Source organism: Nuphar pumila, chromosome 7 (genome assembly GCF_984573655.1).
Source record: "Nuphar pumila chromosome 7, dmNupPumi1.hap1.1, whole genome shotgun sequence".
Lineage (NCBI taxonomy): Eukaryota > Viridiplantae > Streptophyta > Magnoliopsida > Nymphaeales > Nymphaeaceae > Nuphar > Nuphar pumila.
The window spans coordinates 106,476,532-106,493,705 of record NC_143255.1 but is presented as its reverse complement, the minus strand read 5'-3'; the positions used below and the strand labels follow the sequence as shown (position 1 = coordinate 106,493,705).

Below are 17,174 nucleotides of genomic sequence, written 5' to 3'. Positions count from 1 at the left end.
CAACGATGCTGATAACATTGTGTTGACTCGTAAGGGAGCAAGCGGCCTAAACATCTAAAATCTTAACCATAGTTTTTTTTAAACCACACGAGGCGCCAAAAACTAACAAGCCCATTGGAGCTCGTTACACAACACGCATGACCCACAAAAATAAAATAAAAAAGGTGTGTGTGTGTGTGTGTGTGGGGGGGGGGGGGGGGGGGGGGGGGGCGGGGGGGGGGGGGGCGGGGGGGGGCCGGGGGGGGGCGGGGGAGATTATCACACCCTTACATCAGTTGAGTGACTCACAAAACGTGTGGGATAGACCAACTTGTTAATGACATTGTTTTCTTAATTAGATTGGATTCACAAGCAATTGAAATCACTACAAGGGCTAGAAACAACTACATTTGTCATTATTAAACTCAAACCATACTCTTCATATTGTGAATTCCTCCTGTGTTTGCACATCAAAACCGTTGTCCACCCAAGCACCAAACCCTCCTCCCAAGTTGTTCACATTCTTGAAGCCCTGCATCCACCCCACTTTCACATTTTCAACACTCAAGAAAAGAGAAATGACAGTCACTGATGCAAATGTAATTGCATGATGAACTTACCGCATTGAGAAGATCAATGCATGCACCCAATGATCTACCGCCACCTTGACAACTCTTGACCAACATAAAAAATTCTTGGTCAGGGAATCGGAATCTTATTACTTATCAAAACAAAAAGAAATTTTGCCATGTGGATGCCTTTGTAAATTTCCTTATAAAAAAATAACTAGAATAAATGAAAAAAAGGGGAGCTCTAGAGTCATGTCAGTAATAACAATAATAAAAACAATAAATATTGAAAAAGTAAATTTTCAAAATAAATTACCACAACAATAGGATCGTTCTTGCTGAAAACTGCTGACACTTCCTCTAAAAATCGATGGTTTTTCTCGTTACCTGAAAAAGAAAAAGGTAAAAACTAGATTAAGCCAAGAAAAAAATGCAATGGGTGTCCCAAATCTGATCCACTCATCCCTATCTTCATACCCTTTCTTGGGATTTCCTTGATGCAAGTTATTTTGATCAAATCGGACTCCACAGGTGTGATCTACGTTAAAGATCAACATTTAGATCGCCGAAATCCGACTTGCGTGCAGGATTTTTTGGTGAGTCAAAAAACCAACGGTTGACAAGATACAAAATTTTGTTATTCGCATTGGGTGTGCAAATTTCTCTATAACAAAGGGAAGCGAAGGGATTCCTGTGGAGGAGATAATTGGTTATATTAATTTTAATACCTCGAGGGGTGAAGAACAAGTAAGGGACATTTATAGCGTTCTCAACATGTCCCTTGATAAACTCTCCCTTGGTCCTGCAACAGCACCCACATATGAGAGATAGAGAGAGAAAAAGCTGTTTTTAAGTTTTAAAATTCTAATATAAGAACAGAAACAAGGAAGAGCTAATATGGTGAGATATTCGAATATGAAAGTTTGAAAAAGATGAGAAGAACAGACCTGACATCAAGGGAGCAGTGGCCAGAAGAAAGCAGTTCCTTCGCCGCGTGGACGTTGACGGTGACGATTGCTTGTTTGCTGGAGATCAAAGGAACCGTTAGAGAGAAAGGGAAGAAGACGACGACCAAGAAAGGAACTGTCAACAAGAGAGAGAAGAAGGCGATCCAGAACATATTATTGATAGACAGAATTTGGCGAGGAGTAGACATTATTAATGGAAAAAAAGAAAGAAGAAGAAGCGATTGAATTGGACGGTGGCAAAAGCAAAAACTTAGAGATCACCATTTCATGGTGGCCATGTGGGGCATGTTTATTTGTGGGTGGCTGGAAAGGTCGTCTTCGTCCTCTATGGAGAACCTGTGTGCACCTCCCGTCCCCTTGTTTTCTGTGAAAGGGAACTTGAGAGTGAGAGGGAGCGTTGTTCCCGATAGATGCAAACCTGTTGTTTTTGGTTTTTAGATTTAAAGGCAGGCAGGTCGATGGATGCAAAGTTGCAAACCTGATGTTTTGGTCTTTATAGAGAGAGAGAGAGAGAGAGAGTCGTATAGGTTAATTGTTATAAAAAAGAAATTAACACGTTTCTGGTTAATATTTAATATCACGTAAAAGTGGTCCAAGGCTAATGGCCTATTCGGCAGTGGGGAGACACGTGTCTAGTCAATATTTAATATCACGTAAAAGTGGTCCAAGGCTAATGGCCTATTCGGCAGTGGGGAGACACGTGTCTAGTCAATATTCAATATCACGTAAAAGTGGTCCAAGGCTACATGGCCTACTCGGTAGAATGATTTAAAAAGCTACATGGCCCCACCATGGAGATGACGTTATGTGGACGGCCTTACGCATAAGCTTAGAGACCATAATCATACTTTTTTAAGAGAGGATGACGTCAGAAGCAACTCTGGCTCCTTGGATGTCGTTCATCTTGAAAATGAACGAACACCCCCATCATAGGCTCATTGTGAACCGTTCATTTTGAACCATTCCGATGCCGTTCATCCGAAACACAAACGACATCCGAAAAGAGAGTGGGACCCATCCAAGTCAAGAGCATCTCGTTCGTACAGGTTTTGGATGCCGTTCATCTTGACACCGTCAGGGCATACGATACTCTGACCTGATCCCATCAAATACCAAAAACAAATACTTAACGTTTTGATCAATCCCTCTCTAAAAGTCAATGCAATCTTCTCCGTCTGCAAATCTGGCATAGTCGTCACGTGTGACCTGAAGCATATCGGTAATTAATCGAGCTGTCAATTTATCGTCAGGTTTTCAAAATGGATTTTCAAAACTTTGGCTTCTCTTGGGTTTTCTGTCGAGCAAATCCAAAAAACACAACAAATATAAGAAACACTATTAAAAAAATTTACCATGTGAAAAATGAACTGTTTCCCATGACCAAAAAAGCACAAGTATCATGTTAAAATTATTGAACTATTTATTTAAGCAATAATATCACGATATTTTTTCTGCTTAACACGATTTATTAAACATCTAAATTAAATGGCATATTGCCACATTTTTGTATGATATTTTCCAAAATATCATCATGGACAGCATGGTTTTTTTTTTTTTTGAGAAGCATGGACATGGACCAGCATGTTCTTAACCAATCAGAGGAAGCATAAAGATTTGTGGGCCTTGCTCTAACGCGGTTTGGATCAGTTCATGACTTCGTATTCAATTCAACAGTCATCTCACCTTAAACCTGGCAATGTAATTAATTTTTTTTTAGCTTAGGGGCATTTTCTCCTTTTTTTTTATTAAATTTTTTTTTTTTTTGTTATTCGGGCTGCACTTCTTGTAAAATTAGAGATGTCAATGAATCAGATTTTATCCCATACAGGACCGAATTCAATTCCATTTAGTTGTATTTGGTAAGTCAAAACCATATCCGATTATAATTGAATGCTGAAATGGTTTTGATTTTTTGCTACTGATTCCGACAAATATCTGAATCTGTTTACATATAAAAAAATAGATCTGGCATGAGCTTTTTACCATGTAAATCCAAATCCGATTTTGAATCCGTTTAGCCAACATCCGATTAGTGATCCGAATCAGAACCGTTTACATGCCTATGTAAGATAAATAACATACTTCCACATAATTAATGCTCTCATCTACCAGGGGTAGCAAAGCTTAACTTCAACGCTCTAAATATTGATTGTAACTTGTCTTTAGGGCTGTCAATGCAAGTTGTTTTCCATTCCTTTGATGGTTTTTGTGTAACTAAAGATAAGTACCAGACCGGTATCCTCATTGGTCCAGGCCGTAAGCTGTCACAAGGACACGCTGTTTGGGGTGCTGTGTCTAAGGACACGCTATGAGACATTTTTAATGCATTGTATATTTGTCCATTTAAAAAATAAAAAAATATATTTGGTGCCTACCACTACACAAAATCCTTGTGCTAAAAAGTTTTACCTAAAAACATGCGTAAATATTTTATGTTGAAAAAGTTAAACGAACTTAGAGAGCCGTTGAACAAGCCTATGTTCGAGCTCAAGATAGCCCGTTTAAATAGTGAGACAAAATTGAGCTTTAGTTTTATTAAATACAAAAGCTCAAGCCAAGCTTGAGGTTTTTGTCTAACCCTAGGTGAAGCTTCACTTCTTGGATTCAGAATGAGTGAAATTTTATAGGAGGGGGACTTACAGTAAGAGCATCTAGAGGCAATGTGATGAAACAATGCTCATTGACATGATTTATAGCAATGACCTTGACTAAGAAACAGATGGGCAAAAGAATATCCATTGGAACACATGCAAGACCACAAATTCTGATTTGAGAAACATCAATTATGCTTAAAAATCATCAACATAGAAGTTTGGTTTGATCGGTCTAATCAGAATACAATGAAAAAGATTTACAATTGAAAGATCTCAAACAGAGAATATTGGCTCATCATGAAGTACCTTTAGTCTTCCTATCTTCTGACTACCAGCTTGAGTGCTTCTAGCCAACCTTCTGTTATCACTTCGTATCATACATTTGAAACAGCAGCATAACTGATCTAGGCATGACTCACAGCATCCAAATGGAACACCTTGATCGCAAAAATCAGCTGCATCCTCACTTTTACGCATTCCAATCGGGTCCAAGTATTTCACCAGATTCAACTATGGTAACCTTCTTCCGGGGCTTCCCACTGTAGGCACCTGCTCCACCCTCTATAGCATAGACTGTGTCCATGCCATCAATAACTTTTCCAAATGCAACATGCTCACCATCAAGCCTAACAGAAGTTGTAACATATTTTTCGGAATGGAAAGATGAACATTCATTAGAAAAGGTGACAAGCAGTCAGAGTACAGCAAAGAAGCAAAGCAAAACATCAAGATAAAAATAAGAAAAAGGTAAATCTCCCAACGCTCCCAGTATAGAAAAGATGAACATCACGCAGTAAGCAATGACTTCTACATGCACAGCATAAAGAGAGTTAAAGAAGTTGCGAACCAGTAAGTTTTCACTGTGGTTATGAAGAACTGTGAACCATTTGAATCAGGCCCTGAATTCACCATTGACACAATGCCTGAACAGAAAAAAATGTTCAATCAAAATTTGTTCAACAGAGGGAAGGGTACTTTGCGATACAGCTATAGTGAACAAGAAAAATGGCATAATCCACTTGCAGTTTAAACTTTGCTAATCATGTTAAAAAGGTTCTCCATTACTAGATACTGAAAAATGAAAGATGGCAACACAACAATATAATTTTACCATTGGTTAAAAAAAGATGGTACGGAATGTTGGGCTGCCAAGAGACATCATATTCAAAAATGAGTGTAGCTGAGATGCGTATGCTTAGATGGATGTGTGGAAATACAATAAAAGATAAGATTCGAAACGAGGAGATAAGTAAGAAGGTAGGCGTTGCATTCATTGAAAATAAGATGAGAGAGAATCGTTTAGGGTGGTTTGGACATATTCGGCGAAGGCCTAATGATGCTCCAGTTAGAAGGATGGAGAAATGGGAAAATATATTAGTTAAAAGAGATCGGGGTAGGCCTAAGAAGACTTGAATGAAGATGATAGGAAAGGATATGAATGCTTTGAACCTCACCGAGGACATGGCATTTGATAGAAATGATTAGAGGAGAAGGATTCATGTGGAAGACCCAGAATGATTTTCTTTTTTGGTTCATATCGCCGACCCCAATTGTTTTGGGATGAAGGCGTAGTTGTTGTTGTTAAAAAAGATGACCCATGAAACGATGACAGTTAATTGTTCAACAAGGAATGTCGCATTCTTTCTCCTGACCAGGGCAACTATTTCATGGGGACACTGGGACCACCTCATGCAGGTAAAATTAGAGCTTAGATCAGGTCAAACCCCTTCATGTCATACTGCTCCAGATAAAACAAAAAATAACTGCATATCCCATTGTAGTTGGGTATATTTCTCTATATACCAAGGAAATATATTTGGTATAACCAATTTAGACAAGGTTTCTTAACGGGAAAAAAAAATGGCCCATATTGCACCAAAATTTACAACAAAAAAGAGCAAGCTTCAACATTGAAACAATTTGATTGAAGGCATTTTTTAGGAAACTATTGATAGAAACAAACATGTACATGTCATGTGTATGTAGTTGCACATGAGTGTGCATGCATGTGTGTGTGTGTTTCTTTTTCTGTGTTCCAGAGAGCAGGTGATCAGTGTGAACTTGAGGCAAAAAGTGAACGCAGTCAATTAGTGCAACATCCATAAGATTATTTCCAAGCTGGAAAAAGGGAGTTTTTAGCAATCACAAAGGTAAAAAGCTTTTTTCTCAAATCATTTTCTTGATTTTCCAATATATATATATATATATATATATATATATATATATATATATATATATATATATATATTTCTTTTTCTTTTCTTTTCATTCCACACTCGCACCCATCCACCCGCAAGCTAAGGCACGGTCCCACGTGGGATTCAAACATTGGACCTGTTGGTCAGTGATGGCACCGCCCCACAACTCCAGCTATCACACATGATTCAAAATTTAAACTTAATACAGGTTAGTTCATTACATTTTTCTGCCCATTCCACTTCACCATTTTCGGTTTTCAATGCTTATTTTTACCTTGCCAATTTGTTTGCTACAGTAATGTATGAAATCCTGACAGAGGATTTTCATTTTCAAAAGATTAATTATGATATGATTCTGCTTAAATTCAGTTGGTTGTATCTCTAAGATGATGACCATTCTCGCAGCACCTCTTATGGGAATTAATTATCAAATATTATGTCCATATGCCTCAAAAGGAGACAATACATGTGCGCTCATACATCCAAATTTCAAGATTTCTGCATATATATAATAATGATCGTCGGAGCACCTACTCCCACCTAATAAAAGCTTTAAATTTTCAAATTTTCAAACTTCTTTTGTTGACCCATTAGATATGATCTACATTCTACAAGCATTATTTGGTAGAAAACAAGTTTTGGGTCACGTGATTATGGAATATACATGTAGGTTTTTTGAGATCATAAAAAATCAATGGCTTACAATGCACCAAAATTTCATGACTTAAAAAACTATTTTTATGTCCAAAAAACATGATCCATTGCATGATTTCTATTAAGTAAACTAGGTTGAGTACATCTATAAGGTCTGATTGAGAAGATGCAACCTACAACTATTATTTCTAGTAGGTGGGAGTAGGTGATCCCGGATCACAGTAGCATTACTAATTCAAATATATATACAACAACAACAACAACGCCTTAAGGTGGTTTATTGTATTTTATAATAAATAATGGACCTAAGTGTAATTTTTTCTTTTAAGGCTAATCACTACTTAAATAGTTGATTAGACCTAATTGCTGAATAAGAAGAACGACTCTTCCTCTCTCTCGTTTTCCCTTTCTCTCTCTCTCTCTCACCTTCCTCTACTGCACAGGCATACCATTCTACATGGTATCAGAGCAGACACTCCTGGAAACGTGACCTCTGGATCTTCTCCAAATCCTGCATGAAGAAAATCGTGTGACTGTGGATCAGGAGATCACGTGTAGAAGGATCGGGTAAGGTATGTGTGAATCTGAAGATCGCGTGAAGGGAGATCACACGCTGACGATCAGGTAAGGTTTATTTGATTGGTTTTGTTTTGGTACAGATCTAATAACAGATCTGTAGTCTGACAAACGTCATGACTCAGATATGTAATCAGATCTACAAATTGTGGCAAAGCAATGGACCTTTAGTCGACCTGATCTGGTGAGTGTGGATATGCACACTGCGCTGATGTCGTGGAGTGGGCGACAGGGATTAACATTGTTCGTGTTTGGTGAGGATGGTCTGACAGCGTGAAGCAGACGTTGTTTTGTTGTTTGATCTGTGTAAGAAAAATCATCGTCGTCCATTGAAGCAGACTTTGTTTTCGTTGTTGATCTGTGTAAGGTTTGACACAGATCTGAAGGTTGAACCTGTGTTTTGGGGAACACAAATCAGTTTTTTTTTTGTTTTCAAATCTGACACAAATCTGGGTGTCGTGGTGAAGAAAAATCATCCTCGTCCATCTGTGTATCGTGCAGCTGCAAATTTTTTTTGAGTTCTGAGCAACTTTTGGTTTAAATATTATGGGTGAAGCTTCCAAATCTGATTACAAGAACAAGGCTATTTGGGAATACAAGGCCTTTGCCAATCCTTTCTCATATGGTTCTTCCGTTAAATTGAATGAAACAAACTATGCAAGGTGGTCCAGGATGTTTATGATGTCGGTGTCTGGACATCGTAGAAAGCACATTTTATTGGAATCCGAGCCAAATGATAAAAGTGAAAAATATACTACTTAGGAAGAAGATAATGACATTGTTATGTCGTGTATCATGAATAGTATTGAACCACATATTGCAGATGGCCTAATTTATTATAATACAGCTAAACAGATGTGGGATAATCTTCGAGATACATATTCTCAAGAGACGAATGTGAGTCGTATTCTCCAAGTTGAATAGGAGATATATAATTTACAGCAGGGTGATCAGACCTTGTCCTAGTACTATGCATCTGTTAAGGCTGCCTTTGAGAGACTGAATGCTCATAAATAGACCTATGTGTTGCTCAATCCAGAAGGACCATCAAGAACAAACTATGGTTGCTCGGTTCCTCACAGGCCTATCATCAGAATTCACAGTTGCTAAAGTCCAAATGTTGACCGGGTCTGATGTTCCTACACTTGCTGATGCATACAATCGGTTGAGTAGACTTGCCATCTCTCTTCCACAATCTCAACCTACATCTCAATCATCTGCTTTGGTTGTTTCATCTAGTTATGGACGAGGAAATCCTATGAATGTTAGAGGCAGAGGTCGTGGAAGAGGTATGGGAGGTAGAGGTAAACTCCAATGTACCTATTGTAGAAAATCAGGACATTTATAAGATCGGTGCTGGGATAAACATGGACGGCCTACAGTCTCTCCGTTGAAGCAAAATTGCTCCAAAAGCTAATGCTACAAAACTGGAGGTGGAGCATGAAACCAACTCTCCTAGTGAATCTATCACTCTCAGCCGTGCAGAATATGAAGAGTTGGTCTCTCATCGTCCTTCAAGTTCTTCTTCTCCTATAGCTGGTGTGACCTACTCTTCCGGAGACTATCTTTCTTCCAATGATAGTAAGTGGATTATTGACTCTGGTGCATCTAGACATCTTTGTGGGAACTCTAAAAAATTTTCAGATCTAAAAGCTATTACTGCACATCGGGGAGTCTCATTAGCTGATGAGAGTTCCTCCTCGGTTATCGATCAGGGAAATGTCTCTATAACCTCTTCATTGCAGTTGAAAAATATCCTTCATGCTCCTTCATTTCCTCAAAGTTTACTCTCAGTGAGTTGTCTTACAAAAGAGCTAAATTGTAGGGTGATATTTGATCATGTGTGTTGTCATTTTCAGGATTTGTTGACGGAGAAGAAGATTGGTGGAGGCTATGAAGAAAATTGAGTCTACTACCTACATCACCCTGTGGTAAATAGCTATGTTGCAGTCGATTCTCCCTCGAGTCCTATTCAGTGGCATCGTCATCTCGGACATCCTTCATTGTCGAAGCTTCGTCGTGTCATTCCTCAAATTTCGTCTACTACATCATTCCAGTGTGAAGCATGCCAGTTGGGCAAGCATCATCGAAGTTTGTTTCCTTCTAGTCAGAGTCAGTTCAGTAATAAGATCTTTGAACTTCTTCATGTGGATGTATGGGGTCCTAGTAAGATTCTTACTAGGACCCAATGTCGTTATTATTTAGTCACTGTCGATGATTTTTCTAAGTTGTCTTGGGTCTTCTTAATAAAAGAAAAATCTGAAGTTCCAAATATCCTAAAATCTTTGGTCATTGAAATAAAAACTCAGTTTGATTCAGTTGTCAAGATTATTCGCACTGACAATGCTCTTAAATTTAAAACCACAACTTTATTGCAATTTTACCAGGATCATGGAATTCAACCTCAAACCTCTTGTGCCTATACTTCTCAACAAAATGGGGGTGACTGAACGAAAACATAGGCATCTCCTTGACATAGCACGCATTCTTATGATTCAATCCAATGTTCCTGCCTCATACTGGGGTGATGCAGTTACCACGGTTTGTTATTTGATCAATCGCATGCCTTCATCGTCTGTGAAAGATCAAATTCCTTTAAAAATTCTATATCCTAGTGCACCTCTCTTTCCTCTTTTGCCCAAGGTATTCGGGTGTGTTTGCTTTGTGCACAGATTTGGACCTGATCGTGATAAGTTAGCACCTCAAGCCACTAAGTGTATATTTATAGGTTATCCAAAAAACCAAAAGGGGTATAGATGTTATGATTCAATCTCTCGTCGGGAGTATGTCAGTACGGATGTATCTTTCTTGGAGTCCATTCCATACTATTCTAGTACCGGTACTTGGCTGCAAGCTGATCAAAATGATTCTTTTCCACTTCCTGTTCCTCCTTTTCCTTTGGAATCGGTGCCTTCTTTTTCACATACAACTTTACCTACCTCACGGTTTCACAATCCTCCATTGGTGTATGTGCGTAGATCTCCATCTCCTCCGATGCTTCCATCTTTTTCTTCCCCTGAGGTAAGTACTCCTGATAGCAACGATATTCATGTTGATGATGACAGGCCAATTGCTCTGCGGAAGGGGACACAACAATGTACCTTACACCCTATTTCTAAGTTTGTGTCAGATGCTAGACTCGGCAAACAGATGAAAGCTTTTATTTCATCCTTATCAGCTGAAACTATTCCGATGAGTTATCAAATGGCAGCCCTCGATAGCCGATGGAAACAGGTTATGCAAGATGAAATGGATGCTTTACTGTCTCAACAGACATGGGACCTCGTTGATTCTCCAAGAGATGTGGACATTGTTGGATGCAAATGGGTATATACCATTAAGTATAATTCATATGGTTCAATTGAGAGGTATAAGGCCAGATTAGTAGCAAAAGGATATACTCAGACATATGGGGTTGATTTCTTTGAGACTTTTTCTCCTGTTGCACGAATGGGCACCATTCGTCTTGTTCTGTCTGTAGTTGTTCACCGTGGATGGAGTTTGTCCCAGCTCGATGTGAAAAATGCATTCTTATATAGAGATTTGTCTGAGACTGTTTACATGCAGCAACCTCCTGCGTTCGAGGTTGAGGGGGAGTGTCAGAAGGTGTTTAGATTAAGAAAGGCGATATATGGTCTAAAACAGAGTCCTCGGGCATGGTTTCAAAAGTTGTTTAAGGTGATGTCAAAGTTTGGTTTTAATAGATCAGCGTCAGATAACACATTATTCATTAAGAAAACTAACTCAGGAATAGTTGTTATGGTGGTATATGTGAATGACATCATCCTTACAGGAAATAACATGAATGATATTTCAGCTACAAAGGCTCATCTTCAAAAACATTTTGTTACTAAAGACCTTGGGTCCCTTAGATATTTTCTGGGCATAGAAGTGGCTAGAGGTAGTGAGGGTGTGGTTCTGTCACAACGGAAGTATGTTCTTGATTTACTAAAAGAAACAAGAATGTTGGGAGCTAAACTAGCAAATATTCCTATGGAGAGCAAAGTTCATTTGTTGGATGAGGGGTCAAAACCTGTTGATAGCAAGAGCTATCGCTCATTGGTAGGAAAGTTACTTTATGCATGGTTTTAAAACTCGCTGAGTCAACTCGTTGACTCGGCTCGGCTCAACCCTCCAACGAGTCAACCCGGCAAGACAAACTCGGCTTGCCAAGACTCGGGCCTGACTCGGCTTGACTCGGGCTGACTCGGGCGAGTTCTGGGATGTTTGAAATTTGATTTTTTATTTGAGTTGAAACAAACATGGGATGAAGTACGGTTGTTACAAACAGAACATATGTTTTGTCTGTTATGTTCTAAGGGTCTGTCCAATCTTGGACAAGCAATCACAGAGACCCTTAGGGTCTCTTGTGAGTGTGTCCTTAGTGGTCCTTGTGTTAGCTGACTTGGTCGACTGATGTGCTCATTGGATTTGTGGTATGTGTGCTCTTGGATCTTCCCTGTGTGTGTGTTAACTTCGTAACAGGTACTAGGTATCACTATCATAGCATAATCAACTATAATATTCATCATGTATTATCAGAAGCATAAAATTAAGGAACTAAGTATATGTTGGAAACTGGTAATTGGCCTTGTGGTAGCCAGTAGCTAGAAGTCACTCAAGAGAGGATTCGTAACGTTTCCATAAATTTTTACCAATAAGACAAATGTCAACAGAGCTTCACATAAATTCTTGATTGCTTGACAATGCACAGAAGCATCAAAATACAAAAATCCCGCTAATTCATAAGAAACAACATTAGGAGCCAGTGTTCATAGGGAAAAGAGTTTTAGCTCTATTTGGGAGTGAACAACCAGGATTTTATATGCTGCATCTCTTTCGAGAATTTTTGTCATGCCACTTAATTTCATATTTTTCAACTTACACCATAATTTTTCTTCAACTTACTCCATAGTCCTTTGTCTAAAAAAGAATTTTGAAGGCTATCCTAGAGTTTTTGCTACACCATTAGTTGCTTTTAATGACCTTTGTTCATTTGTCAAGGATGTACATTTATATATGGTCACATGGACAACAAAAAGGACACATGGCATGCCATTGTTGTTCAATTTTTCATTAAGAATACTGTATAAGGGGGCATGACACAAGGGTAACTGGTAAGTTGGGAATATTCCTGTGAGATAGTCTGGCAGAGATCAGCCTATGCATTTTTCAATGCTACTGCTCTCTATGAATGGTTTAACTAGAAAATGACAAACCCAGGAAGTAATACAAGCAAAAACCAAGCTAATTTAGTTGATGCTAATTGTTATCGGTTCAAAAGCAACCTAAGAAAGAGTCACATCTCTCTCCCAGTTTCAGTGATTACATGCCTTAACACAACCCAAGGATCTCTTGTTTACTGAAAAACATGGTTTGAGACAAATTATAAATTATTTTTCTTTTAAAATCAAAAGTTAACAAAACCCGGTTCGAGTCACCGAGTTGACCTGCCGAGTCACGAGTCAATAAAGAACGAGTCGAGTCCCGAGTCACGGGTTTTAAAACCTTGACTTTATGTGACAGTCACTAGACCCGACATCGCTCTAGCGGTAAGCAAGGTTAGTCAATTCATGGAAAAACCGACTAAGGTACATTGGAATGCTATAATGATGATACTTAGGTACAAAGGGTTGTTATTCAAGAAAGAAGGCACTCTGGAGGTAATCGCTTATTCTGATGCTGATTATGCTGGGTCCGTAGAGAATAGGAAATCTACCACAGGATTTTGTGTATTTGTAGGAGATAACTTAGTTTCCTGGAGAAGCAAGAAGCAAATTGTGGTTGCTAGGTCAAGTGCTGAATCATAATATAGAGCCATGGCTCAAACTGCAGCTGAATTAATGTGGGTTCGAACAGTGTTGACTGATCTTCAAGTGAAGGTCCTATCTCCGATGGTGATGATGTGTGATAACAAGGCAGCCACATATATAGCAAATAATCCGGTATTTCATGAGAGGACAAAACATATTGAAGTTGACTGTCACTACATACGAGATATGGTTCAAGCTGGACATATCTCTACTAAGCATGTAATCTCTGATGATCAAGTTGCAGATATTTTTACAAAGCCTCTTGCCAGGCCCAGCTTCTCAAAATGTTGTGGCAAGCTGAGCATGATTGATATCTATGCTCCAGCTTGAGGGAGAGTATTAAGATAAGTTGACCAATTAGAGTTTATCCATGCTTAAGGTGGTTTATTGTATTTTATAATAAATAATGGACCTAAGTGTAATTTTGCTGAATAAGAAGAACAACTCTTCCTCTCTCTCGTTTTCCCTCTCTCTCTCTCATTTTCCTCTACTGCACAGGCATACCATTCTATATATATATATATATGAGATTAATGTTACATATATGCAATGACTAGAAGGCATCTCAGCAAAAAGAGTTGGTAAAAGCTACTAACGAGTAACGATGCACTTAGTATCATGAATTACTCTAATTGATTTTCTTTCAGATAAGATGTCATTTTCCTCTTTGTCAGCATCTCCAAGTCTATAAATGGATGCTCCATTTTAATTCTGTTTCTGTATCCCATTGAAATCCCCTGAACTAACCATTTGAAGACATGTTAAAAGATAAAACAATGAAATAACAACAAACAAACTTTAAGGAAAACTAGTCAGCAGTTCAGCAAAATGTCTTCTTACATGCATTTGGGCTTTGTTATAACCAGAGACCGTTGAAAAATCATAAAATTAAAGAACAAACAGAAAATTCTAGATTTTTTCCCTTTTTACAGATATGTATCTCCAGTTGGCTTAGCACAAGGATAGAAAACATTCCTTTCTGATATAAAGCACTAAAAGAAACTCCCTTGTACCAAAATATAAGGTGTTTATTTTGATACAGACATCCAGAAACCATGAAAAAAAATAACATAACAATTAAAGTATATAAATATGTATTTATCATCAATTACATGATAGATTTGCATCTAGACAAAAAAGAATGTGATGGTCAAGAGTTGCAAACCTGGACTGGAATGTTTTATCTTGAAATTTTCATCAGGAAAAGTGCCTCCATAGATAGATTCGTTGCCTCGCCCATTTCCATAAATAATATCCCCACCTTGTATCATAAACCCAGGAATTATACGATGAAATGGTGTTCCCTTATAATGTAGAATTTTCCCACTTGGTCCTTTTCCCTTTTCACCTAGAAGAGAAGCAACACCATAGAAAGATTAGGTAGGCCACATCTTTCCAAAAAGCATAATGAGAACTGACTAAACAACATTGGATAATATGTGAAAGTTTTTAGATAATTCCTGTTGGAGTTTTTTTTGAAGCAGAAATTTAGTAAAAAAAATATATGATCAAATACATTTTGTTAACAGAAAACCAAATACCTGTGCAAAGAGACCTGAAATTTTCTGCAAAATAAATATTTATATTAGTAAGCAATATATAATTAAAATGTCAATTAGGCAAAATGGGGAAACTAAACAGTGAATAGATAAGACATCCATCAACTTATATAAGATTTTTCCTGCATGGAAATAGAAGGTTTCAAGCGACAGGCTCACAGGAGGATAAAATGATGTCAATGGTAATATTTGAATTCATCAATAAGCAATGTGGAAAACCAAACCAAGAGTAGCAGTGGAAAATGAACCAATAGAATGTATATGCTTCTTTGTATAAGATGCACAAATACTCCCTCCCTCTCCCCCTCCATGTAAACAAAAAAGACAATTTTATTATATCTTCAAAACAATGAAAAGAACCTATGCAAAGAAAAAAGACACTTCTAATATATCCTCAAAGCAATGAAAGGAACCTATTACACTCAGTACAAAATTATTTGTCAAATATAGCATGGAAATATTTTCCTAGTTTTCCATTTAGAAAAAAATAAATACTTCAAAAATTGCTACATATAGATGAAATCAATTTCTAATTTTCATGAGATTATTGTAAAAATTTAAACGACTACCTAGCAATTTTTTTCTTATCAAATTACTTGTAAGAAAATCATGATGAAACACAAAAATATCAGATTTTACCAAAAATATCAATGTTTTACATACATATTTACCAAGTCTTATAAGACATTGCTTGGCCAATAATATTTAAAGATAACATTCATACATGGGTACATGCCTGCACACACACACACACACACACATATATATATTCATTCAAAATAAGTGGTTTTTATAGAAAAATCTCTGGAAACTTGTAAGTAAACAATAAAAAAAAATCAAATTAACTTGAGGATTTTCATTTGTAAGGTTTTTCATCTATCACAAGTTTTTAGAGTCTTAAAGACTTAAATATATAATATGTCTAAATATTATGAATTGGTGACTATATGAAAGGAGATGGGAATTCAGTGAATCACACCTACCCAGACTACCCATACTGCTGTTTGGAAGCTTGGATTTCTGAGAGCGGACTGGTGAAGAGAGTAGAGATGGCCTCCCATCTCTCCGTTTCAACTATAACCTCACAAGGATGTAGTTAACTCCAGTCTCATCACTCATTTCCTTCTCCATTCCCATCACCCTTCTCATCTCCCTCACAAACAGAGCCCATAATAGTATTACTGAGCATTTTTCTGTGAGGATTTTAAAAGAAAAAAGTATTTCTTGGGAAAATCCTGTTAAAATGTATGCTATTATATACATATATATATATATCAAAATATATATATGTATATAGTTGTATATTGTCATAACCCTCAGGGGAATTTTTGTCTTTTTATCATATGTACTTAGCACAGTCCACTACGGACTTTTCTTTATTTTTATTTTTATTTTTTTCTTTTACCTTTTTTGACTGTTTTGACCATGGACAAAACTGTCCATACTATAGGACTGTTGGGATCAGTGTTGTGAAAAGCGTTGAGGCGTAGCGAGGGGCTCCACCAAAATTTGAGGCGAGGCGTAAAGCGTAAGCCTCAAAAAAAAAATTAACTTAAAAAAACTATAAAAAATATCTACAATTATAAATAAATAAAAAATGCTTTATTGATGAAGCAACAACCAACAAGAAATAAAAAATCTCAAATAAATACTGAAAAAATATGAAATTAACATATAATCCAATGAATTCAGATTCATATTCAATAAGATTTAACATATATAACTTGGAAACTAAGAGTATACAACTTCTTTTCTCCTTCTAATCTCTACTACAAATAATAAAATTTTCCAAGCCATACAAGATTTATACAATCTCGATATTGTACTTGCCAAACAATTCAAAGAGCATGGTGCTTAAACTTTTAAATGAACAAAAAAATTATTTCAGCTTTTATTTGAGATTTATTAAAGAGTATACAACTTTTTTTTGTCTTGAATAACTCTGTTTCAAGTGAACTTGAAATCCTGTAATATGTGAGCAGTGAATGCAAAATTAAAGATTGCTAATAGGGTGCTTCGACCCACCAACTTTATTACTAATGTTGTTGAATTCACCTTCTGGGAAAAAAGTGCTCGAGTTGTTGAAACCATAAAAAGAAAACATCATACTACCTCTGCCACTAAGGTTATCTTGAAAGAAAATATTGCCGTGGTATTAAAAAAAGTGCTAGATAATTTGTGATGCAAGGCTCCAAAATCTTTTTGGGAAGGCTCGTGTTGGGCATTTTGAAATGTTAAAACTTATCGAGTCTCACATTCTTATA

The 17,174-nt window shown here is 37.2% G+C and overlaps 2 protein-coding genes across 3 annotated transcripts in view; both read right to left on the bottom strand.

Annotated features, from left to right (window-relative positions):
* Positions 1 to 304: 304 nt before the first annotated feature.
* LOC149832793 (thiosulfate sulfurtransferase 18-like) lies at positions 305 to 1,945 on the bottom strand. The gene is made up of 6 exons (XM_090012593.1): positions 1,778 to 1,945; positions 1,496 to 1,573; positions 1,277 to 1,350; positions 865 to 935; positions 600 to 653; positions 305 to 511 (listed from the first exon to the last, which is right to left on the bottom strand). Exons 1-6 carry the CDS (start codon positions 1,801 to 1,803, stop codon positions 419 to 421), a joined length of 396 nt encoding a protein of 131 aa, XP_089868719.1. The 5' UTR covers positions 1,804 to 1,945; the 3' UTR covers positions 305 to 418.
* A 2,336-nt stretch (positions 1,946 to 4,281) lies between these two features.
* Positions 4,282 to 17,174, bottom strand: part of LOC149832792 (peptidyl-prolyl cis-trans isomerase CYP21-1-like) — a 47,444-nt gene continuing 34,551 nt past the window's right edge. The window contains exons 4-7 of one of the 2 annotated variants that reach the window (XM_090012590.1): positions 14,893 to 14,916; positions 14,517 to 14,699; positions 4,958 to 5,033; positions 4,282 to 4,736 (exon numbers count right to left, since the gene is read on the bottom strand). In XM_090012590.1, the coding sequence (XP_089868716.1) occupies positions 4,580 to 4,736; positions 4,958 to 5,033; positions 14,517 to 14,699; positions 14,893 to 14,916 (440 nt within the window). In that variant the 3' untranslated portion in view covers positions 4,282 to 4,579. The remainder of the gene's footprint in view (positions 4,737 to 4,957; positions 5,034 to 14,516; positions 14,700 to 14,892; positions 14,917 to 17,174) is intronic. The other variant, XM_090012591.1, reaches the window with a different exon arrangement.

What these genes read in the sequence shown, in the direction of transcription:
- LOC149832793 (XM_090012593.1), bottom strand. Translation starts at nt 1,803, where the DNA reads ATGCCCCACATGGCCACCATGAAATG. An exon ending in CACTGCTCCCTTGATGTCAG is followed by an intron (nt 1,351 to 1,495) that starts GTCTGTTCTTCT and finishes GTGCTGTTGCAG; the next exon opens with GACCAAGGGAGAGTTTATCA. An exon ending in GCATTGATCTTCTCAATGCG is followed by an intron (nt 512 to 599) that starts GTAAGTTCATCA and finishes GGGTGGATGCAG; the next exon opens with GGCTTCAAGAATGTGAACAA.